This window comes from Mustela lutreola, chromosome X, assembly GCF_030435805.1.
Source record: "Mustela lutreola isolate mMusLut2 chromosome X, mMusLut2.pri, whole genome shotgun sequence".
NCBI classification, from domain to species: domain Eukaryota; kingdom Metazoa; phylum Chordata; class Mammalia; order Carnivora; family Mustelidae; genus Mustela; species Mustela lutreola.
The window spans coordinates 20,188,629-20,213,987 of record NC_081308.1 but is presented as its reverse complement, the minus strand read 5'-3'; the positions used below and the strand labels follow the sequence as shown (position 1 = coordinate 20,213,987).

The 25,359-nt window shown below is 38.3% G+C and overlaps 1 protein-coding gene across 2 annotated transcripts in view; it reads right to left on the bottom strand.

Moving 5' to 3' along the window:
* POLA1 (DNA polymerase alpha 1, catalytic subunit) overlaps nt 1–25,359 on the bottom strand; it is a 305,904-nt gene that overhangs the window by 257,405 nt on the left and 23,140 nt on the right. For both annotated transcript variants that reach the window (XM_059157006.1, XM_059157005.1), the window contains exons 11-22: nt 23,854–23,966; nt 22,984–23,100; nt 21,695–21,769; nt 20,664–20,802; nt 19,566–19,720; nt 13,775–13,859; nt 10,157–10,218; nt 8,427–8,516; nt 4,719–4,835; nt 3,075–3,250; nt 813–942; nt 203–322 (exon numbers count right to left, since the gene is read on the bottom strand). In XM_059157006.1, coding sequence (XP_059012989.1) covers nt 203–322; nt 813–942; nt 3,075–3,250; nt 4,719–4,835; nt 8,427–8,516; nt 10,157–10,218; nt 13,775–13,859; nt 19,566–19,720; nt 20,664–20,802; nt 21,695–21,769; nt 22,984–23,100; nt 23,854–23,966 — 1,379 coding nt within the window. The remainder of the gene's footprint in view (nt 1–202; nt 323–812; nt 943–3,074; nt 3,251–4,718; nt 4,836–8,426; nt 8,517–10,156; nt 10,219–13,774; nt 13,860–19,565; nt 19,721–20,663; nt 20,803–21,694; nt 21,770–22,983; nt 23,101–23,853; nt 23,967–25,359) is intronic.

Here is a 25,359-nt window from a genome sequence, read left to right as displayed (position 1 = left end):
AAAAAATTTTTATCTACACAGAAAAAGTGAAGAAGGAAATCACCACACAAACACAACTGAATGACTAACATGATTTCTATAGTATACAGGAGATTAATAATTTTGGAACCAGAAGTTATCACAGCAAAAAGCTATCTCGGTAATAAAAGGGGGGTGGAGGGTTTTATAAAAAAGGCAAAACACTACACAATTTTGGACCCACCAGTTTTTGCTGAGGCTTTCTGAAAATCTGCTTGTCAGGCACAATATAGTTGTTTTCATAAAATGCATGAAGCAACAAGAACTCATTACGCTCAGATCGTCCACCCATCAGCGTCCTAGACTATTAAATAGAATTTCTTTTTTAATTTAAGCTCAAAACTGTAACAAACAAAAGCAACTTTAAGGTGGTAAATTTAATCATAGCACCTCCTCCACAATCATTCTTCCTAATAAGGGCTGCTTCAAAAATAAGAAGGTACAAAATTCATTCTACCATTTTCTTTAAGCATTGTACTTAAAAAGAGACAAAGAAAGCTTAAAATACTAACACCACTTGGGCTATTTCTTTACTCCCAAATAGACCATTCCACACATCAGACACATCCAGATGTTAGAAATGATCCTTATGTTCACCAAAATTTCAACATACTGCACCTGGCTTTCCTCCCCTTCTCGCAGCCAGTTCATTTCACAAAAGCAGCCCAGCTTCCAGAATACAAGTTACTCATTTTATAAGCATGCATTTAGACTCATTATCATATAACAACTACCCCAAGCAAACACTGAATCCAACAGGAAATGCTTTTTCCCCCTTTCTAAGTTAAATTTACCATAATGTTCCCAGCGATGTTAGTGATCTGCAATGCTAATGGAAGAACATTTAGCTCACACATGATCTGCAAAATGAACCTGGCATCTTTCCAGGTATGTTCCAACAGGTACAACAGATGAGAAGATTCACTGTACAGAAAAGTAAGAATGAAACAGAATCAAGTAATTAAAAGAAACAATGACTATAATCAGAACTTCATAAAACATTACAAAAAAATTTTGGTATGAGTAACTTCAGAGCAATGGCACCTTGGCTTTGGAAACAGTTTAAAATAAGGCTGGTATGAAACCATGAATTCATTCATGTCATTGATCCCAAAGCCCTCCTCTAAAACATGCACCCAAAAAAATCCCACAAATATAAAGTAAAATTATGTGTTAACTAAGACCTGAAAACTACCTAAATTCTTGTATTCATTCCACCTAATAAGTATGTGTTATACAACGACTATGTGCCAGGCATAGTTCTGATTCTGGCTGTAACCAAAAGACAAAATTACCTGTCCTCATGGGTCTTATGCCCTCATGGGGGAAACAGAGTATAAATTAAAATACATATATATAGTAGGTTATATAATGCTGTGTTAAGGAGAAAAAATTAAGCAGCAAAGGAAATATTAAGTATCAGGAGCAGAAATTGAAATTTTAGTTAGGGAACCAGGGAAGAGTCCACTTAGAATAAAGAACCAGAAGAGGTGAGGAAGCAATCCTTCTGAATGGGTATCTGAGGTAAGAGCATCCAGCCAAACAGAACAGCACATTCAAAGGCTCTGAGCTGACCACAAATGTGGTACTTTCAGGACCAGAAAGGAGAGCAGGGTCTCATGATGGAAAGTGAAGGACAGAGTTAAAGGTAGAGAGAGAAACACTGTATAGGACCTTGTAAGGCAGAGCAAGAACTCTGGTTTTTACTCTAAATGAAACAGTCACTGGAAGACTTTGAGCAGAGTGTAGTATCTGACTTAACTTTAGCAAGATAACTCTGGTTCCTGGGTTGAAAACAGACAGCAAGGATCAAGGGGAAAAGCAAAGAGACCAACAAAGAGGCTGACTATGACTATTAAACCAGGGGAAAGAGGAGGGTAGCGCAGACCAGGATGGGTTCAGTGGAGAGGAAAAGAAGTGGTCAGCTCTAGACATATTTTGAAGATAAAGCTGACAGGAGTCTGTGATGGCTCAAACATGGGATATCTACCAGAAAGAGGAATCATGGAAGCCTCAAAGTTTTGGGGCCAAATAGGACTTTGGAGATTTCTAAGAGTACTGGAAAAATAAGAGCTGTCACTCTTAAGGAGGAACTACAAGAGTAGCCTAGGGCAAAAGATCAGAAGTTGAGCTTCTGAACAAGTCAGGCTGGAGGTTCGTATTAGACATCAAGTAAAACAGGCAGTTTGGTAGAGGAGTCTGGAATTCAAAGGAAAGATCTAAGCTGAAGATACACAAGAGGGAGGCGTCAGCACCCACATGGTACTGAAATTTCTGAGACTCGATAAGATCACCTAGAAAGAATATAGTCAGAAAGACAAGCAGCTCAAGGACTTGGGAAGAATGGGCAGAAAAGAGCAAGTGGCAAGAGGAGCAGAAGAAACTTTGTTAGGAAATAATCAAGCGCAAAGATTCAGTTGCACAAAATGAGTAAGTTCTGGAGGTCTAATATATAGCAATGTGACTACAGTTAACAATACTGTATATTATCATATATTTAAAATTTGCAAAGAGGGTAAATCTAAAGTATTGTAACCACAAAAAAATAGTAACCATGTGAGGTGACGGATATGTTAAATCACCTTACGGTGATTGTTTTATAATGTATATATTTATCAAACATCAGTTTGTATACCTTAAATATATATAATTTCTATTTGTCGATTTTACTCCAATAAAGATAGGAAAAAATAATCAAGTAATATCTCTATATAACTTAGTGATTCACAGTTTTTCTAATTTCTAAAAGATTTACACTATCTCCTGAATTAAAGAATTAAGGGTAGAAACCTCATTATCACATCAATTTTCAAACCGCTCTTAGGAAACATCTATATGAGGTTAGGATGAGTAAGGGAGAAAAACATACACTGATAAAATCAAAATACTTCAAGAGGCAAAATAATTTAAGTTATTAAAGTAACAGATGCTGGTGCTGACACAAAGGCAGATCCCCCTCCAGGAGACCAAACAGTCCTGGTCCCTCCAGCCTGGGGTGACAATGGCCTCTTGCTATTGCTCAAGACACACCAACTCCAAAGCATCCAGGATCATACCTGTACATATTTCGTACATTCTCCATTGGGATTTCAAATCTTTCGGTTCTCAGAATCTGTTGAACAAGTTCAGACAAATGGTAGCTTTTACAGCGAATCAATTCCTTTGCTGAAATTTCCACATCACAGATCATTCGGCCACAGGTAGCATTTCTTTCACCAAATCCACCCCTGCCCTACAAGGGGAGGACAAAAAGCAAATCCCACAGATGAGCAGACACTGGGAACATTCTGTTCTATCTTGTTTTGAAGAGCCCAGAATTATAATGAAGAAACTCTCAATCTCCATTCACTCACTTAGTCAGCCATCACTCAAATATTTCTGAATGTATGGGGCTCCTGGGTGGCTCAGTCGGTTAAGCGTCTGCCTTCAGCTCAGGTCATGATCCCATGATCCTAGTCCTGGGATCAAGGCCCATATCAGGCTCTCTGAGCTGATCAGGAGCTGCTGAGCAGAAAGCCTGCTTCTCCCTCTCCTCCTGCTGCTCCCCCTGCTTGTTCTCTCTCTCTCCCTCTTTCTGTCAAGCAAATAAATAAAATCTTTAAAAATATATTTCTGAATGTCCACTATGTAGCTGACACTGTTTTAAGCACTAGGGAGACAGCAGTGAGCAAAACAGAAAAGACTACTGATCTCAATTGAAATAGACAACAAAAAAACAGACATCAAAAGCAAGGAACGATATAGTTTTAGGAGGTAATAAGCATATGGAAAAGAGAAAAACTAGAACGGGTGATGAAAATGAGAATTCAGGGGGCTGCACCTTAAATAGGGTAGTCATTGTAGACCTCCCTCAGAAGATGCCATATAAAGAAAACTGTGAAAGGGTGAGGAGTTGGTAAATCAAGTGCTGGGATGAAGCTTAATAACAATTCTAACACTGTAAAGATAAGAACAGGAAAAGAAGCAAGAGCACTAGCTCCAACTCCAATCTGCAGCAGCAGAATCCACTGGAGACTATTTTAAAAAGGTACAGATTCCTAAGTTTTCTGATGAGGCAACATGCTCATTTTACTTAGAAGTTTTAAGTAAAATAAGACTTCAAGCAAAGAGCACTCTCAGGCTTAGGAAATGAAGGTGGCTTCATACAAAAACCACCAAAGCCTCCCTAAGTTAAACAAGCACGTAGAATGAAAAATACATAGACATTTAAAGTTAAGACAGGCCAGGTTTAAAACCTCAGTTTTAACCCTACAACCTTGAACAAGTTCTGTCATCCCTGTGAGAAGTACAGGGAAACTGGAGTTGCTGTGACAGCCAACTAACGCACAGGCACTTAGCCCACGGCCTTCTTACACATTCAACGTCAGCTCCCTCCCACTCTTCCTTCCCCTCTCAGTCCTGAAGGCTAACACTCACTGATCTCTGAACCCCGCAACTCTGCTCTAAGGGCTACAGCATCGGTAACGCTGAAAGTGGAAGTAACATGTATGTGCCATCTCTAGGTTCTAATAGCTAATTTTAAAAACTACCAGTGGTTTCAACCAATAAAATGCTACATTCAAAGGAAAAGATTGTTTAGTGCCAAAGTTAAAATGTCCTCTCACAAGACAACCAATTCTCAAAGAAGCAGTGTGTTCCCAGGTAGCTATTCCACAAAAAGAAGTCAAGTCAAGAAGTAAGATTTTGAAAACTATTATTACCCCAAGCTTTGGCATGTTGGATCGCTTCAGTCGACCTATCTTGGACCAGTGAGGAACTTTGCACACATTAATTCTCTGCAGGAGCACTTCCAGTTCAAATCCATAAATATTATGACCCTAGTCAGAAAAAGAAGGCAGCCAGTAACATTATAACAAACGCAAATTAGAGGATTTATCTTCATATGCACAGAATTTCTGTGCCCTCTCTTTTTTCTGGTCTCTAATTGAAGGCATCATGAGCTTACCTTCGATTGGGGTCCTTTCTTCTTCAGGAATGTATTCATCAGCAGCATTCATTAGCCTTGACATTAACAAAGCTGCTAAGCAGATTGCTAGAGTAAACTTTTATTTCATCCTAATTGATGCAAGGTTCATATGATGTCTTTTAATTTGCTGCTCATGCCTCACAGTCTCAGAGGCAAATTTTTATGTTCCATACTTTTTCGTGATCAGTAAAAACTATGTTCACATATTTCCATTTTAATTCCTTAAAATCTGAGAACCTACCTGTGTTGTGTAATAGTTTATACAGACTTCTTAGAAAACTCAGGAACTGCATCTACTCTCTTCTTAAAGAACTGAGTTCAAATACTACTGATTTAGACTCTTAATCAATGCATAACAAACTATACAATATCAGGTGATAGTTCAAATTAGGAAACAAAACTATACCAAGTATAAATTATCTCAAAAATGCAACTACAGACCTGGATGGCTTAGTCAGTTAAGCATCCAACTCTTGATTTTGGCTCAGGTCTTAATCTCAGGTTTCTGGGTTCAAGCACCACACTGGACTCCACACTGGGCATGGAGCCTACTTAAAAATAAAATAAACAGGGGCACCTGGGTGGCTCACTGGGTTAAGTCTCTGCCTTCAGCTCAGGCTATGATCTCAGGGTCCCGGGATTGAGCCCCGCATCAGGCCCTCTGCTCATCGGGAATTCTGCTTACCCCCACTACCTGCCTCTCTGCCTACTTGTAATCTCTCTCTCTTGATCTGTCAAATAAATAAATAAAATCTTTAAAAGTAAATAAATAAAATAAAATAAACAAAAATGCAACCAAATTTTCCACATCTATAATGATAATTTCCATCATGTGAAAAGTAATGGTTCACTGTCTACAGTTTACTTAAAAACGAGATGAAGCTTAAAACAAATCAGATCAATAGACTCACTTGTTATTAATTTTAATTAAAAATGTGTACCATGGGCAGCTATAGGTAGAAGAATGAAACTCGACCATTCTCTTACACCGTACACAAAGATAAACTCAAAATGGATAAAAGACCTCAGCGTGAGACAGGAATTCATCAGAATCCTAGAGGAGAACATAGGCAGTAATCTCTTCAATATCAGCCACAGCAACTTCTTTCAAGATATGTCTCCAAAGGCAAAGGAAACAAAAGTGAAAATAAACTTTTGGGACTTCATCAAAATCAAAAGCTTCTGCACAGCAAAGGAAACAGTCAAAAAAAACAAAGAGGCAACCCACAGAATGGGAGAAGATATTTGCAAATGACAGTACAGACAAAAGGTTGATATCCAGGATCTATTAATTTTAATCAAAAATGTGTACCACTATATATTTATGGCAGTTTTGTCTATTAAATTAAGAAACACAAGGACATGAGAAAGTCTCATTTCCAAATTATCATTCCTGGGATTACAGATGCTCACCAGTGTCAGGATTCTCTCTCATATCAGATCAGTTTGGACTTCTCACACACAGACTTGGCTCTAATACCCTAAGGCAGGCCAGATATCCGAGGCACCAAGACATCTCCTTGGGGTCTGAGAGATACTACTAGGGGACAATGGGTGAGGACCTAGTTCTGAGCCAGAGTACCAAAGCAGGGCATTCTGGACAGAATCTTCCTGGTGCTTTCAAGGTGTATAACAAAATATGTAATACCTAGAATACTGGAAGAGAAGCAGACACTTGCTAACAACCTATAGGCTCTAGGTAATCTGGCCACACCATGGTCAAGAAAGTTGTCCAAGAGCAAGAGTGAATGTGGAAAAATATATACCACACATTTCTTGCAAGGCTTACATATAACCAAATTACCAATATCACACTTAAAATACATGCATTTATATCCTACTTTCCTCCAAAACAACCAAAAGCACAACATAATTTGATCCATTAACTGAAAAAAAAGGAAGAAATCCTATCAAACTAAAGCCAGAGCAAAGCAAAATGTTGCTTTATGACTCTTAAAAACTGGGGCAAACATAATTCAATGAATTATTACTCTTCCCATCTAACGGGAATATATTTGGTTATGAAGAGGAAAAAAAAAAATCCTAGCCCTGACCTCTCAAAGAATAGGTCATAGAGATCCACTAAGCTCAGGGCAACTTGCGGGCTCAATCAGTAGAATATACGACTCTTGATCTTAGGGTCGTAAGTTTGAGCCCCATGTTGGGTTGTAGCTACTACTTAAAATAAAGAGAGAGAGAGAGAGAGAGAACCACTGAGCTCATAAAATGAAAATACTTAACACTTTGGAGACCGACACCAAATCAAGGGAATTAACTCCTCTGGCCACTATACAGAGAAACCCACTGTCTACACAAGTTTACTTACTTACACGCTGGTCTCTCTAAAGTGGAAATAAGTGGAATATCCTGAACTTCAACAATAACATGAGTTGCTTTTCTCTTAGAGGAAAATAACTACTTTATAGTGGGCTGGCTCTTCCCTCCCCTTTTCTATTGGCAGAAACTACAGCAATTCCCACCAGTACATAAGGTCATTTCTTCTCTGAAGATTCAAAAATAAAGAACTCATAAACTGAACAATAAAAAAAAACCCACCCAGTTAAAAAATGGGCAGAGGACCTGAACAGACATTTCCCAAAAACGACCTACAGATGGCCAATAGGCACATGAAGAGATGTTCAATGTCACTAACTATTAGGGAAATACAAATCAAAACCACCTCAACACCTATTAGAATGGCTATTATCAAAAGGACAAGAAATAACAAGTAGAGAGGAAGTGGAGAAAAAGGAACTCTCCTATTACTGGCGGGAATGTAAACTGATGCAGCCACTGCAGAAATCAGTTTGGAGATTCCTCAAAAAAAATTAAGAATAAATCTACAATATGATTCAGCTATTCCACTTTGGGTATTTATATGAATGTGAAAACACTAATTCAAAATGACAGATGCAGCCCTATGTTCATTTATAAGAACCAAGATATCAAAACAACCTAAACTGTCCATCAACGGATGAATGGATAAAGAGGATGTGGTACATGCACACACAATGGAAGAATGATATCACGCTTTTTGCAACATGAATGGACCTTGAGGGTATTATGCTAAATGAAGTACGTCAGATTTCACTCATCATATGGAACCTAAAGCATGTGGAATCTAAACAAATGAACAAACAAAATTACACAAAAACAAACAGTGATAGAGAACACACTGCTAACTACCAGAAGGAAAGGGACTTGGGGGTTGGGCAAAAAAAGTGAAGGCTATGGTGACTAACGGTAACGAGGCTCTTGGCAGTCATCACTTTGTAGTGTATACAGACGTCAAATTATAATACTATACACCTGAAACTTAAGTCATGTTATACAGTTTTACCTAGATCAAAAAAAAAAGATTCTCTGCTGCTCAGTAAGTACTGAAAAGAAAACTATTAAGGAATGAGGAGCTCCCCTATGGCATGATGAGACATCTACTCACCACAATGATATCAGGATCAATTTTGTGAACTTTGGCGAGGAAAAAACCTAGCAATGTTCTTTCTGTTGCAGCAATCTCAACCTTCACATTCTGTTAGATAAAAACATACCAGTCATTTACTCTTTACTTTTAAATACTATACTCAGTTCCTTGTTCAAGCAGGGTTAGATTTCTGAGAATTAAAAGAATCCACCCAGGGGCACCTGGGGGGCTCAGTCAGTTAAGTGTCTGCCTTTGGGTCCAGGGATCGAGTCCCAAGTTGGGCACTGGACTCCCTGCTGAGCCTCTTCCCCCCCCCTCCCCCACCTTAGTCAGGTGCATGTGCATGCGCTCTCTCTCTCTCTCTCAAAATAAACAAATAAAATATTAAAAAAACAAAAACAAAGAATCCATCTTTTTAAAAACTAAATGAAGCAATGCTGATTCTAGGTTTCACAGTAATAACTGCTGAAAGTCTCTAAGGAGCTCATAGAAGTAAATGTATAAATAAAGCAAAACTTTAAATGCTGAGCACTATGAAGTGCAGACATGTCCCCCCACAGGGACACACTTGTGTATCTGGACGCATATGAACAAACATATGAATCCAAGTACCTGTCAAAAACACACTTACTTTCCTATATAATCCCTGGTAGACTTTACTGTTTACGTATTTGCCACTCAAAGAAATCCCAAAGATTGTATAAACTAATCTCCATGAGTGGTGTAAGAACCCATAAATAAGAAACTAGACTGAAAACAAACATACATTTAAGAATTATAGGTGTCTTCAGTAAAAATAAAACCTATCTTCACACAAAAGGCTTCCATTTAGATTACTGAATATAAATCAGGTATTCAAAAGATCCACTCTTATTAAGACACTCTTAAAATGGAAGTTGATAGCTATGTGTTTTCTACAACTAACTTGGCTACAAATATCAGTTAGACTCTAAATGAATTTTCCTAGATCATTTTACTTGGGATAGGTAATTCAGAGCACTTCACAAATAACAGCCTGATCCAACAGTACCCCCCAGACTGCTGGACTTCTCCAGCCAACTTAAATAAGTGGAGCCTGACATAGTTGCTAAAATTTTGCCAAGTGAGGATATTAAAAAAAGAAAAACAACTCACAAATTTATGAACACAAACATTTTACAAAAGAAACACTCTCTAAAGCAAATTCTTTACATTGAATACATTTACCTTTGTGACAGACTCACTACATTACACTACTTTTTTTCCACCCCTATTTTATTAACAACCCAAGAAAACTTCATGGAGTATATTGGCAGTTGAGAGATCACTGATCAATTCTGACTAGCCGATATCAATCTTTCCAAAATGTGTCCCCTTTACTATCCACAGTATTCCCAACTTCACTTGGCTTTCTTCAAGCTGGAGGATGGGGGAAGGAGCTCTACCCAATACTTCATCAAAACAGTAATCACATGATCATGCATTTTGGAAATATTTCCACTTAAGCTCTCTGAAGGAGGATTTGAGCCTACCCATTATTTTCTCATTATTTTCAGGTGGCGAAACATTTAAACATTGTTAAATGTTTCTACTTTCATATTTCTAATACATTTTGAGTGGATTAAATGCCATAGTCCAATGTAGCAAGAACAGATCTAATAAATTAACACATAAAATAGCCTAGTCTACTAATCCACACCATCCTCTTTTTCTTTTCCTAAACAAATAGATGCTTCATATTTAAAAGGAATAAATGATGAGTTCCTTACCTTTTCCTTAATGTCTTCTTTGAAAGTATATGGGAAAATACAGTCCTTCGGTTTAGACACAACTATAAGAAGGCAAAAAATAAAGATTCCATCACCTTCTTAGTCCAATTTCAAGTATACACATGCTGCATGTTTCCAAATGGAAACTGTCTTAAATATAAACAAATACCCCCTACCTCTAAAGAGTTAAGAGTTCCAAGTATTTCCACCGGTCATGTTGTTGGACCTCAAAAGGAAAGCCAGAACAAGCAATCCTAAAATTCATTATGGAACCACAAAAGACACCGAGTAGCCCAAACAATCTTGGTAAAGAAGAACAAAGCAAGAGACGTCATGCTCCCTGATTCCAAACTATACTCCAAAGCTGCAGTAATCAAAAATATGGTACTAAGATAAAAAGACACCTAGATCAATGGAACAGAACAGAGATCCAAGAAATTAATGCGTGCATACATGATCAATTAATTTTTGACAAAAGAGGCATGAATATACAATGGGAAAAGAATAGTCTCTTTACTAAATGGTAAAACTAGACAGCCACAAGTAAAAGAATGAAACTGGACCACAATCTTACACCATACACAAAAACTAAAGGAAAATGCATTGAAGACGTGAATATAAAAACTCGAAACCATTAAATTCCTAGAAGAAAACAGGCAGTTAGCTGCCTGACATTGGTCTTGGTGATGATTTTTGGATTTGACACCAAAAGCAAAGGCATCAAAAGCAAAAATAAGCAAGTAGGACTACATCACAATAAAAAGCTCTTGCAGAGCAAAGAAAACTATCAACAAAATGAAAAGGTGACCTAACAAAAGGGAGAAAATATTTGCAAATCATGTATGTAATAGGAGGTTAATATCCAAAATACACAGGAACTCCTATAACTCAATAGCAATAAAACAAACAATCCAACTAAAAAATGGGCAAAGGCCTGGGGGGGGATGGCTGAGCCTGGTGGTGGGTATTAAGGAGGGCACATATCGCATGGAGCACTGAGTGTTATAGGCAAACAGTGAATTATGGAACACTACATCAAAACTAATGATGTACTGTATGGTGACTAACATAACATAATTAAAAAAATGGGCAAATGCTGGGGCACCTGGCTGGCTCAGTCGGTAGAACAAGTAACTCCTGATCTCAGGGTCATGAGTTCAAACCCCATACTGGGCATGGAACCTACTTTAAAAAAAAAAAATGGGCAAAGGTTCTGAATAGACATTTTTCCAAAGAAGACATACAGATAGCCAACAGGTCCATGAAAAAGTGGTCAACATCACAATTATCAAAGAAATGCAAATCAAAACCGCACAGGGATATCATCTGACATGTGTCAGAATTGCTATTATCAAAAAGACAAGAGGGGCACCTGGCTGGCTCAGTCAGTAGAACATGTGACACTTGATCTCAGGATTCCAAGTCCAAGCTCCACCTTAGGCCTAGGATGTGGAGTAAAGTGAACCCTTGTATCCTGTTAGTGGGAATGAAAACTGTGTACAGCCGCTGTGGAAAGCAGTATGGAGGTTTCTCAAAAAAAAAAAAAAAGAAAGAAAGAAAGAAATATACGCTATGATCTAGGTATTCTACTTCTGGGTATTTGAAGAAAATGACATCACTAACTTGAAAAGATCTCTGCACCCGCATGTTCACTGCAACATTATTTACAAGAGCCAGGAAATGGAAGCAACCTAAGTCCTTGTCAATGGATGAACAGAAAAAGAAAAGTAGTATACTTATACAACAGATTATTATTTGGCCATAAAAAAGAATGAAATGTCACAAATCTTGCCCTGGATAGACCATGGATAGACCATGAAGGGCATTATAGTAAGCAAAGTCAGACAAAGAAAGATAAATACTGTATGATCTCACTTATACGTGCAATCTAAAAAAACAATGACAAAATGAGGTCATAGATACCAGTAACAGACTGATGGTTCCTGGAAGTGCGATGGGATGTGAGGATAGAGGAGGGACTGGGTTAAGAGGGTCAACAGGTGCAAACTTCAGTCATAAAATAAGTCATAGAGATGTAATGTACAGCACAGTGACTATAGTTAGTAATACTCTCTTGCATGTTTGCAAATTGTCATGACAGTAAATCTTAAAAGTTCTCATCAAGGGGTGCCTGGGTGGCTCAGTGGGTTAAGCCTCTGCCTTCGGCTTAGGTCATGATCTCAGGGTCCTGGGATCGAGTCCCATTGGGCTATCTGCTTAGCGGGGAGCCTGCTTCCTCCTCTCTCTCTCTGCCTACTTCTGATCTGTTTGTCAAATAAATAAATTTTTAAAAAAAAGTTCTCATCAAAAGAGAAACCATTTTTCTATGATGACAGATGTTAATTAGGATTATTGTGGTGATCATTTCATGATACACACAATAATCAAACTGTCATGCTGCACACCTGAAATTAAAATAATGTTACATGTCAATTTTACCTCAATTTTTATAAAGTTTAAAAGACTGATTAAACAAAAAAGAACAGTCATGGACAGAACCCTAAGTCCCTATAATTGTTTAAAACTACTTTCATGAAACATCTTCTACCCATCTAAGTCAGAATGGAGGATGTTTAACAGTCTTGCCCAAAGGGAATCCCCCCATCACCAAAGACTTAACCAGTATACAATGAAGGATCTCCAAACTTCTCCAAGTTAGAAAGATAAAGATGACCAGTTTCCTTCACTGTAAATTAACCACCACTCAAAACAGCTGTTCACACGGTGACATACACAGAGCAGGTGAATAAATGCATGTTGAGATGAGCTCACAACTGCTCTCTTCCACATATTTTCCAGAGTATTCTCACCATTTTTTTGTTCTATGTATTCCACCCCACTTAAAGAGTGAAACTTCGCAATACTACTAATACATGATATTCACTTCTCTACTTGTTTTCCTAGTCCTCCTTTCCCAATACCCCAATACCCACAAAATCAGACAGGAGATGCTGCCCCCATCTAACTTGGTTCTAGGCTAGAAAAGATTTCAGGAAATATAATAGATCAATAGTATTATGCCCTTTTCTTAAAAAAGAAAAAAGTTATTTAGCTGACTAAGGTCTCCACATGAAATAGGTCAGAACGCTCTTTGGAAACTGACTCATGGCATGCAGGTTCCTGTGTAACATTTTTCACCAAATGAATTTTACACAGAGCAAACTCAGATCTAATTTGATATACTGTAACTCCTCCTAAATAGGCAGACATTCATTTATGCCTGGACATACTGTCTCACCACACAGAAAACTTGGTCAGGCTTCTATGACAGACTTTTAGAAAGACATCATAAAACGGAAATAGTGATAGTGTAATTCTGACCCAGGAAAAAAAACTAGAATATTCCAATAAAATAACCACTGGAACAGAAAAAAAAATGTCAAACTGCCTCTCAACTTCTGCTCCGTAAACAAAATAAACCAGATGAATAGGATCCACAAATCCAATAAAACTCAGTGTCCACAGCTAACAAAAAAATGAAAAAGAAAACTTCTTTAACAATATGTAATAACTACTCTTAAAAATATCAAAAGAAAAAGTTACTGATCAAATAGCTGGAGAAAAAGGAAGAAAAATTAAAATCAAGCCATTAGAAGACCAGCTAAAAAATATACATACCACAGAAATATGACTGGAAGGGAGGCTGTGGGGGTGCTTTATCCAATGCAAAGCTGTGATGGACCAAAGCTGCCACAGCAATAATCTGCAGATAAAGGAGGGAAAAAGATCACTTATCAAATGCCTACTATGCATTCTGCATTTTCATCAAAACTACCAAGAATATTAAAAGATAAACATTTTCATCCATATGAATATTTTAACTTTTTATTATGAAAGTATTTACACAAACAAAAAACAAAGAAATTAAAAGGTGAAAATAGAAGTTCTGACCCGGAACCAGAACCCAGGACTCTTGACTCCCAGCCAGGGATCTCAAAAGAAATAGGCAAGTGATGTTTAAAGACTCAAACCTTAAAAAAAAAAAAAAAGCTATAGATATACATGACCAATAATCTGGAGGATGCCAACCACAGATGAAGCTGGGGAAGAGGAATTGTGTGTATTCTTCATTTTCTTTTTTTGAAATCTGTACTTTCTGGGGCGCCTGGCTGCCTCAGTCAATAGAGCATGTGGATCAAGATCTTAGAGTTGAGATGGGTGTAGAAACTACAACAACAACAATTGGTACTTCCTAAATTGTGTGTGAACGGCAAGTACTGCTGTTGTGATTAGAAACAGTACAGGTATAGGAGAAACTCAAGAAAAAAGCAGAAAATCAAATCACATCTATAATAAAATCCTAGCTTTTTAATGAAATACACTGAGAAAGAAGACAGAAAAGAAATATACAAAAATGTTGATAGTAGTCATCTCTGAAGGTTGGGGTTATTAGGAGACTTTTCTGTCTAAAATTTTATATGTTCATATCCAGATTTCAATGTTTTATATCAGCCTGTTCATCGAAGAGCCTAAGTGGTCTCCCTGTTTCTGTGCTGATACTAACAATAGCTTCCCCTGGCACTGTGTTGGAGAAAGCTTGCTGCCCCTGGGGAGAAAAAAGAAACCATTTCTCTGTGCCTAGTTAACTCCTACTCAACCACCAGTACTCAAGGTCCATCCTACTTCTTCAGAAACGACTTTTGGAGTGGACACTGAGGTGTGTCACCCAGAAGTCCTCTTCAGGAAAAGGACCTTCATTTTCCCAACTACGAAGAGAGCTAGAGGCTGACACTCACAGAGGAATCTCTTGGAAGCTGCCTGGGGGGCAACTACACCCACTGTCTAGTTAGTGCCTCAGAAGGGAGAAGGGCTGTTAACTGGTAACAATCGCCCAAACCACTTATCTGAATTCAGAGCAATTCTGAAGGTCGTCGCTATGCCTGAGCTCCCTGGGACTGGCTGACACCTTTGCTGTAACCGCAACGCAGTTTTCACCCACCGACAGGCCGGCTGCCTTCACTTTTCCATAGGGGCTGACCCTCAGAGCATCCCAAGAAGTTTCCCTAACCAGTGACACTTCTCCGGCCTCCCATCCTAGGGCATCTTCCTTTATTAGATGTTATCCAGAGCACATGTATCCTTTGTAAGCTTTATATCTATTTCTGCTATTAGGCTAATATCTGTCTCCTTCTCTGTCTTTTGAGTCACAAGCATTCCATCACACTAGCACATGGCTTAGAAACATTTGTCAACAACTTTATTAACCAAGTAATCTAAATCCTTAGGAAGCCGTCTAATTTACTTAGGGCTGCAGAATGTCTCTTGTATTCATTCATTCATTCACTCTCTCACTCAACATTTACAAAGAGAAAAAACACCAAAATCAACTCTCATATACCCATCATCTACCTTCAGTTATCAACTCATCAATATCCCTATCCATTTCCTGGCTCCATCCAGATTATTTGAAGCAAAATCCAGACCTACCACTTTACCCACAAATATTCCAGAATGTATCTATCTGTAAAATAAAGTTTCTCAACCTCAGCACTAGGACATTTTTGACCAAATAACTCTTTGTTACAGGGGCTGTTCTGTTCACTTGATAGGTTTAGCAGCATCCCTTGCTGCCAATAGCACTGCCTTCCACCTCCAAGTCGTGCCAACCAAAAATGTCTCCAGACATGGCTAAGTGTCCTCTAAAGGGCAAAATCTCACCCCAATGAGAATCACTACTTTAAAAGATAGTAAGTTTCTAAAATGTAACACAAGCACAGCTAATACAATTAACAGTAATTCCTTAAGATCACTAAATACCCAGGTAGGATTCAAATTTTCACGTGTTCCAACAATCCCAATTTTATTTATCGAGTAAGCCCAGACTTTGCAAATGGTTGATATGTAGAACTACAGGCACAACCCCTCTCAACCTATTATTTCCCTGCAACTCGTTTGTTGAAGAAACTGGGTCATTCATCCTATAGAGTGCCCCACAGTATTGATTTTGCTGCTTGTATTCCAATAATACTTATATTTTTTTAAAGATTTTATCTATTTATTTGACAGACAGAAATCACAAGTAGGCAGAGAAGCAGGCAGAGATAGAGGAGGAAGCAGGCTCCCCGCTGAGCAGAGAGCCCGATGTGGGGCTCGATCCCAGGACCCTGAGATCATGACCCAAGCTAAGGCAGAGGCTTTAACCCACTGAGCCACCCCGGTACCCCAACACTTATATTTAACACTTTCCTGTTTCTGTACTGCCAGTGAATTCACATTTAGATCTAAAGGCCTGATCAAATCACATTCAGGTTTTTGGCACGAATACGTTACAGGTGCTACTTAGTCATTACTTCTATCAGCACAGGCACATCATGTCTGGTTAGCTCTCTTTCCGTTCTATTAGCAATCACTGGTTGCTTGATCCACTATTTCATTAGGGATTGCAAAGTGGCAATATTCAGTTTTTCCTTCATCATTTCTTGGGTGGAAACCTTCTATGCAAAGAAACTTCCCTTGATTGATTATTTGGTTACCTGAGGTACAAATGACTTCAAAAAGATCAAGAGAAATGCTAGAGTCAATCCCTTTATTTACCAGTTTTCAAACCAATGAGTTGGTTCCCTAGCTGCTTTCACAGTTGACCAATGCAGGGTTGTTAGTGCTTAGACCATCAGTGCAGACTCACATGTTGCAATCTACTATTCCTACCCTTATCCATACTCAAATTGTCCCATCTTTGGCCACTAGGAAACTCTCCAAGCTGACTCCTGGGCCCTTCTGACACATCTTCAGTAGAATTTAATATTGTCCTTGCTTTCTAGTATAACTAGGTATTTCAGGCTTATCTTGGACATCCTCTGCCCTGAATCAGCCATATCTCCATGAACCCCTACTTCCTTTATTATGAAACGGTACTGAGAAAACTCACTCTGGGGGCTAGAAGATGGGTACTTTTTTTTTTTAACTAATTAAACCTTTTCCAAACACATAACTGTTAACTATGTCCATCTACTATATTAACTATTACTAAAAGATCCAATCACATAGTAAAAAAAATTTAGAGTAAAAACAATGCCAAAAAGGCTGCTGTTAAAAAACATCCCCTTCGGGGCACCTGGATTGCTCAGTGGGTTGGGCCTCTGCCTTCAGCTCAAGTCGTGATCTCAGGATCCTGGGATGGAGTCCCGCATTGGGCTCTCTGCTCGGCAGGGAGCCTGGTTCCTCCTCACTTTCTCTCTGCCTGACTCTGCCTACTTGTGATCTTTCTTTGACAAATAAATTTTTTTTAAAAATCCCCTTCAATGTCAAAAGGATTTAGAAGTGAACAATAAAACGTCCCCACTGACCAAAGAAATATTTAAGCATCAAAAGTTACAGTAATAGGGGCGCCTAGTGGCTCAGTGGGTTAAGCCGCTGCCTTCGGCTCAGGTCATGATCTCAGAGTCCTGGGATCGAGCCCCACATCGGGCTCTCTGCTCAGCAGGGAGCCTGCTTCCTCCTCTCTCTCTGCCTGCCTCTGCCTGCTTATGATCTCCATCTGTCCAATAAATAAATAAAATCTTAAAAAAAAAGTTACAGTAATAATGATGGCAATGAACTGAAACATGATGAGTAAATATAAAACCTCTGAGTTCAGAATATTCCATAAAAAAGGAAATAAAATATAAGTAACAACAAAAGTAAACAAAAAAATTACTGGTCAACACTGCACGTAACGCAGGCCCCCAACTTTCTACTCAGAAAATTGGCAATGGAAGACAAAGAAGTACACATTGACCTCATCTTTCCTCATCTGTATGATCTACTGCAGCATAACCAAATAGTGCTGGTTAATGAAGAAAAGTTAATTTTATAGAAAAATTTAACTAACAAATGCTCTAATATTTAACATGTTTAACTAATAAACATGGAAAGGATGACAGAATTAAAAATCTGTTTTACAAGTCCTAATGAATTAACTAATTCAGGTAAAAAATGAAGGGGGGGTTATTAGACCAGTAGCTCTCAAATGTGAATAATTTTGGTCTCCACCCCAAGAGGACACTTGGAAATGTGTGGAGGCTTTTTGGTTGTCACAAATAGGGGAGAGGGGTGCTACTTGGCATTGGGCAGAGGCCAGCATTACGGCTAAACACCCCACAATGCCCAGGACAGCCCTCACAACAATGAATAATTCAGCCCAAAACATTAGTAGTGCAAAGTTTAAAAAACCCTCCTATAGACGAAAACTTGAACCCACTAATCAATCATAGCCCCATTAACAGTGGTTTAACCAGATATTATATACCTGCTGATATATAAGGCAGTATGAAATACATCATACCACCTATAGAGTATACTGACGCAAAAAGTCAAAACTGAATCTAATCAATTGTTTAGCATCAACTAGGAGGGGCCAGCACATTTGTCATGTAAAGAGCCAAATACTAAGTATTTTAGGCTCTCAGGTCACATGGCCTAAGTCATGACTACTAACTCTACAGCAACTGCAGATAATATGTAAACAAATAGACACAATGCCTTTCAATTAAACTTTATTTACAAAAACAGATGGAAAGGCTGGATTTGCCCACAGGCCATACTGTGCCAACACCTGGTATAGAGGAAGAAGTCCAGTGACATAAGGAAGCAAACACAGAAAATGGGACATTCTATGAGACAACAATGATTCTTAAATAAGTCAATGTCAGTGGAAAAAGGGTTCGAGGGCGCTGCTCCCATTTAAAAGAGATTCAAGAGACAAAAAAATCTTATATGAATCCTGATTCAAGTAAACCAACTGGTAAAACATTTCTGAGCCAGTAATATTGTAATAATTCATATGGTGACAAATGGTAACTAGACCTATCATGTGATCATTCTGTAAAGCATAAGAACATAAAATCACTATGTGGTATACCTGAAACTAAGACATGTCAAATATAATTCAATAAAGAAAGATATTTTTGATAAACAGAATCACGTGAATATGGACTGAGTATTTTAGATGGTATCAAGGTATCACTGGTATAGTTAGTAAATGCAATAATTGTTATCTATAAGAAAGAGTACATGGTTTGAGAGATGCATACCAAAGAATACAATGGTAAATTACACATCTGACCTTAGCTTTTAAAATACTTCAACAGGAAAAGCAAGAGAGGGGGAAACAAGTGTGACAAAATCTTCCTAACTGCTAAATATGAGTAAAAGGATATAGGACTTCATTATATTATTCCAAGTCCACTTAAAGTTCACCAAAATAAAAAATTCAAAAAACAAAAAATAAAAATAAGTGCAGCAATTTAAATCTTTAAAGAAAAACTACAACATCCAACAAATTCAATTCATTCTCCATAATGGAGTTTGGTAGTGCATTAGTATTCTTTCTCCTCCAGAAAGAACAATTACCCCTTGTAGAATAGTTGCAAACTCCAAGCTAGCACCGAATCTAAAGCACAGATACACACATCTGCCCTATTTTTTTTACCTCATTTTGATGTGTCTTTGCATTCTGCATCGTCTTCATGCTGAAAGACATGACCACGAGTGGAGGAGGACCAACATCTTTAATCACATTCACCAGGTCTGGTTTCAGAGCCATTGCCTCAACTTTACACCAACTGACTGGCTGATTCAAGAGCTCTGAGAGAGAATAGATACAACAGATCAATAGCCATTTGCTGAAAAAGAACAACTACTATAATTAAGACATCTGTGATTAACTGAGATAGTCATGAACCCCATATTCTAATAAGAATGTCTTATTTTTTTTAAAGATTTTATTTATTTATTTGACAGAGATCACAAGTAGGTAGAGAGGCAGGCAGAGAGGGGGCGGTGAAGCAGGCTCCCTGCAGAGCAGAGAGCCCGATGTGGGGCTGGATCCCAGGACCCTGGGCATGACCTGAGCCGAAGGCAGAGGCTTTAACCCACTGAGCCACCCAGGCGCCCCAAAATGAATGTCTTATTACAACATCTAACTAAAAATAAACCCAGTTACTGGGTTGTATGCAAAACCATGTGTGTGTGCATGCATATGTATGTATACACATATATTCAACTTCCTGGGAAAAAAGGTCCACAGCTTTCCTCTGATTTTCTCAAGAACCCAGGACCCCAAATAGGTTCAAAAAACAAAAATACCCTGGAGGAATCATAAAACATTTTTAAAAGATTCAAGAAGCCAAAACAGGATATCACAGATGTAAATACAGAAAACAGGAGGTAAATAACCAAAGAGCACTAGCTGCCTCCAGCAGTGATGCCTCCCCTCCTTCCGAGGCCAGCAGTCCACTACATACAGGAGGTGGGCATCACCAGCCAGAAGTACAGGCCAACAGCAGCACAAAGAAGGATGCATGCCAACAACCACCTGGGCTCACGAAGGCCTCCCTCCCACTGAAATGCCAGGCACCACAGCGATCAAATGCCTCCAAACATATTCCCTATAGTCACTCAAAGAATACCTTGAGGAAAACAACATAAAAAAGGAAGTAGATGCACTGAAATACAGAAACCAATTCCTTCACTACTAAAAATTGCCTCTATCAGCAATCTGGCTTTCTGAACGTAAATATTCCCTTACGTGGATTTTTCACTTCGAGCCAACAAGGTCCTCTGATCTTTCTGTTCATCAAGAACAATTCCAGGCTGGATGTGTTGGTCCCAAATACATGAGAAAAAGTTTCTCCTTTCAAATCCTGAGGAAGCTGTGGCATTTCAGCCTGAAAAAGGCAAAGAAGAAGAAAAAAAAGCCCTTTTGTTTAAAACTATTACTTCACATCTTCCAAAGTCTATATTTGAAATAAACAAAGGCCTCTTTACGAACCACCAGAAGAAACCCCTTTGATATATATGAAATGTAATTTGCAACAAATGAAATCCAAAACAATTCACAGTAGGACACAAAAACAATTCACAATGACAAAATAATGCATCTTGATGGCATCCATTAGAAGAAAAATAGGCCAAGAAGCTCCCCCAAAAGAAGATTTCTGTCCAGAGCTGTACATGCCTTACAGATAAAGAATAGCCAAATAAGTACCACTCCATTAGAAGAATAAAAGCAAGAGTGGAACTCATTTAAAATGCTTCTATGGTACTTTTCATCACCACTGTCAGAAACATTTCTTAAAAGTTTCCCTTTTCCAACACTGTGAGATCAGAACTCTATAACAAAGGTAAAAAGAGGTTAAGGCCCAGTTAATTAACATCCCACAGCAATGACCCTGCCTATCAGTGGAACAAGAGCAGCACTACAGAGATGCTACTGATGTTCCTCTCTCACCTTTCTGCTGCTCAGAAGGGACCCTTCAACAGACTAATGATATTCAACTCCATCATGTGGCATTCATTCCACTTGACAAGCAAGCAGTTGTGCAGTTTCAACTTATTTATTTAAAGATGCACACTTGAAAGCCCAGAAAGGCAGTACAACCAGTATTCTATATATTCAAATTAATTTTACCCAGTTTAATTATTCATTACTGTAAGTCCACCTGAATGAACCGTGGGCTTGAGGATCCCTGTTGATACTCCTAATTGAAAGCCAGCTGAAATTTCAAAAATAGAGAAATGTCATGCTCAACCAAAACCCAGTAATTTTCTTTAACTTACCGAGTATCTAACTTCCAAGTACTCAGATTTTTCTGGAACATCAGGTATCTCAAAAGCATAGTTCTTTTCCACTGGCTGGGTAAGTAGATATTTAGAAATCATTAGGACAAAAACTTTTTGCAAATTAAAATGACAAGCATTACATGCACATGTCCTTGAATCTAGTATCTTTATGGAACACAAAGGTAAAGAAAGCCAAATGGGCACTCTTTCCCCTTTTCCACTGGGACTAAAACACCCAATGACAAGATGCTAAAAAGACTTCTCCTGGACACTACAGAACTTAGGAATATTTGCATTCAAGCAGGGCAATAAAAGATTAAAGATTTTTATAATGTTAATGTATTCAATAACTTGCTACTCTTTGATATTAACCAACACCAACTTGCTAGAAGAATTAATATTAGCATTAAAATTATAGCTCCTATTTACTGAGTGCTTACTAAATGCCAAGGACTGTTCTAATCACCTAGTAAGAATTTGGGGGCTTACTCTTCCAACAACTCTTGAAATAGGGTTCCATTTCTAAGTGAACAAACAAGCCCAGAGAACTCACTCATCTCTTATCCAAAGTCACATACTACAAAGTCATATGGCTAGAGCTTTATGGCTAAAGCACAAGCAGTGTGGTCTCAGCACCTATGCTCTTCACCGTTATACCACACTACTTCTAGAACTTGACAGAACTGATCCATCAGCCATAATTCAAAGCTCAAATAGTTAAGATGATTAACCTTATCTTCAGCAACTCCATTCTCCCTTTGCTGCAATCACTGTTAAAAGTATGCTGAGTTACAAGCCCCTACGATGATGGCCAAAGGTGTCATTTATCACACTAAAATCAAGACCGATCAATATGTAACACACAAATAAAAGATTTTTATCCTATCAGAAATAGCATCATAGTCCCCAATTTTTAAATATAAAACCTTAACCCTCCGACCAAAACAACCTGCCAATAACTAATAAAAACAAAATCAGAAGAGTTTCTTCTCCATTTCAGAAAGAACACAAGATATGCTACAAGGATTGGAAACAATTACTTTGCTATGTGTTACCTTTCTATTCAAACTCAAGAAAATTACTGTCTAAGTAGTTTAAAGAGAAAGAAAGTATTTTTTACAAATCTTACATACTAATTTTATATGGCTATCTATGAAATTTCCATCCAATGGATTATAGTCACAAAAAAGACATTTTGCACAAAGATATACAAGAACTATTTTATAAGTCAGGAAATGAACAAACAACTAATAAACAGTGGGAAAAAATTATCACCAAATACAAACCTTGGACTTGAACTTCATGATTTTGTATTTTGCTGCTATTTTCTCATCAAATTCATCATAAACATCCTTCATTGTGACTGGAGTTTCTGTTTCTTTTCCTGTACTTCGATCAATTTTCTGCTCTCCCAGAGAGGAGAGGAGAGGGAGAAAAAGTATCTGTACATGAGATCTTTTTAACAACAAGAAACCCAAGTCCAATTCAATTTTCACCTTCAGCCATTACAACATTTAAAAGAACAGTCTTCTAGATAGAGGAGTTCAAAGATAGCAGCAGACCCCAAAAATGGACTAAAACCAGTACCCAAATCTTCCCAGTGTCATCATAAAAGCACATCAGAGAAGGACAGACTCTAAAAAATGGGACAGCAGAGTTGTAAATTCTGACCAAGAAGCTTCATATTCACAGTTCAGCTGAGATCTCAGGGGAGAGGCTGGGTTTGGGAGGGGAGTGTGGATGGGAAGCCCCAATTTAAAAAGGAGGAGCAAATGGGCCTGAGCCAGTTCAATGGCCGTGGAGGGACTGGTACTGCTGCCTGCAGAGCAGAAGCAGGACAACGCACCCAAATGCCGTCACGTTTCTGAGCCATACACTCCCAACCATGATTACTAGGAAAATGAAGGGTGGGGGAAAAGATACTATTATATTCTAAAACTCACACTTTGACATTCTAACGAGTCAAAAAACCCATGGCTTTACTCCATTCTCTATTTTTCCAACCTCTAAAGGAGCTGCTGACAACCAGTGGTTCCAAGACAGCCAGCAAGAAAGCAGCACCAAGGCTGTGGAGAAGTCACAGCCCCACTGAAGAAGAGGGCTGGTGGCAGAACATACAAGGTACTGGGAATTAGAGGCTAATCACTAATGATCACCATTTCTCGGGGAAGGAAGTAAAGTGTTCGCTCGATGTTTTTCACCATGACACAACAGCTCACATGGGTTTTGGCGGATTCAATCCAAACTTTGCCAAACAGGAAAACCACACCTAAAAGAGTAAGGGAAAACCATGAGAGAAGAAACATTTCAATTATATCATATTAAAGGGGCAATATAAAGGCTCACTGAATGTGTCCACACATTTAGAAATCATTAAAACAAAAACTTTTTGCAAATTAAAATGACAAGCATTACATGCACATGTCCCTGAATCTAGTATCTTGCCTTTATGACACATTTTTTTACAGTAAATTTGTATCTGCTCCCCACTCCACAAGCATAGTTCACTTACTCAGTACTTAAGCCATGTGACAATACCACACTAGTAAAACCTGTTAACCACTGAGAATACAGGGGATAGAATGATTCTCTAACTTGGTGTGAACATTTTCCCTAGAATTAGAGACATCATAGGTAAATGCAGACTAACCTCACTTACTAAGAAGACATCCCAAGTCCAAGTAGACATACTTGGGGAACTACTAAGACACCCCAGGTTAGTGCAGAAACCCCTGGGGGAATTGCAAAGACATCCCCCAGGTCAGTGTAAACATAACTCAGAAATTACAGAGCTACCCAAGGTCAGTATAGGGAAAAAAATTCCCCAGAACTGGGACTATCCAGATTAAGAGAAACAAAAAAAAAAAAGCAAACTATTCACCAACGAATCTCCTATTTAAACCTCTTATAAAGTGTGAGAATACTAAATCACTTTTTAGCACTTGTACTCCCCAATAAAAATTAACATTCATGTATAACAGTAACTCTGTATGGTACATCAATATTTTTCTACATGTATAACTGCATTTGGGGAAAAACATAAGAGATCTCATATACCTTATTCCACGTAATGATAAATACCTCATAATACAGTTCAACTATTATCTCCTATTTTACCCTTTCTACCTCATAGACAACTAAAAAATCTGGATAGGTAGTGCTCGTCTCGTTCCTTGCTTTTCACTTTCTGTGTAACAAATGTTCTAGTAACCAAACCAGTAAAGACCCAATATGTCCCTTTTGAGATTCTTATGTAATATATACCACAAAGTAAAAACAAGCCTTTCTAGATAGATATCAAATCACTGTTCCTGATAACTGGACATCAAGAAAGGACTCCAGAGATTTGATAGTCAACCTAAGAGATGGCCACTGTGCAAAATCCAGAGCTCTGAGCATAATTAGACAGCAGTAATCAACATAGCCACTCAACACAGCCACTTGTCTGAAACACTAAGAAAATTCTGGCACATGCAAAGGCTACTGTTCACAAGGCCAATTACTCCAGTTTCACAAGATAGCTCATCAGTGCTTCCTTTTGTCACTCGTTCTAGTAGAAATAAGACCATCTAAAAATTTTCATTTCTGCAGATGATTAAAATTCTTAAAAGAGTTGTGTGATTATCAGCTGGGGTGGGGGAAAGAAGGGGAGAGGGAAGGGA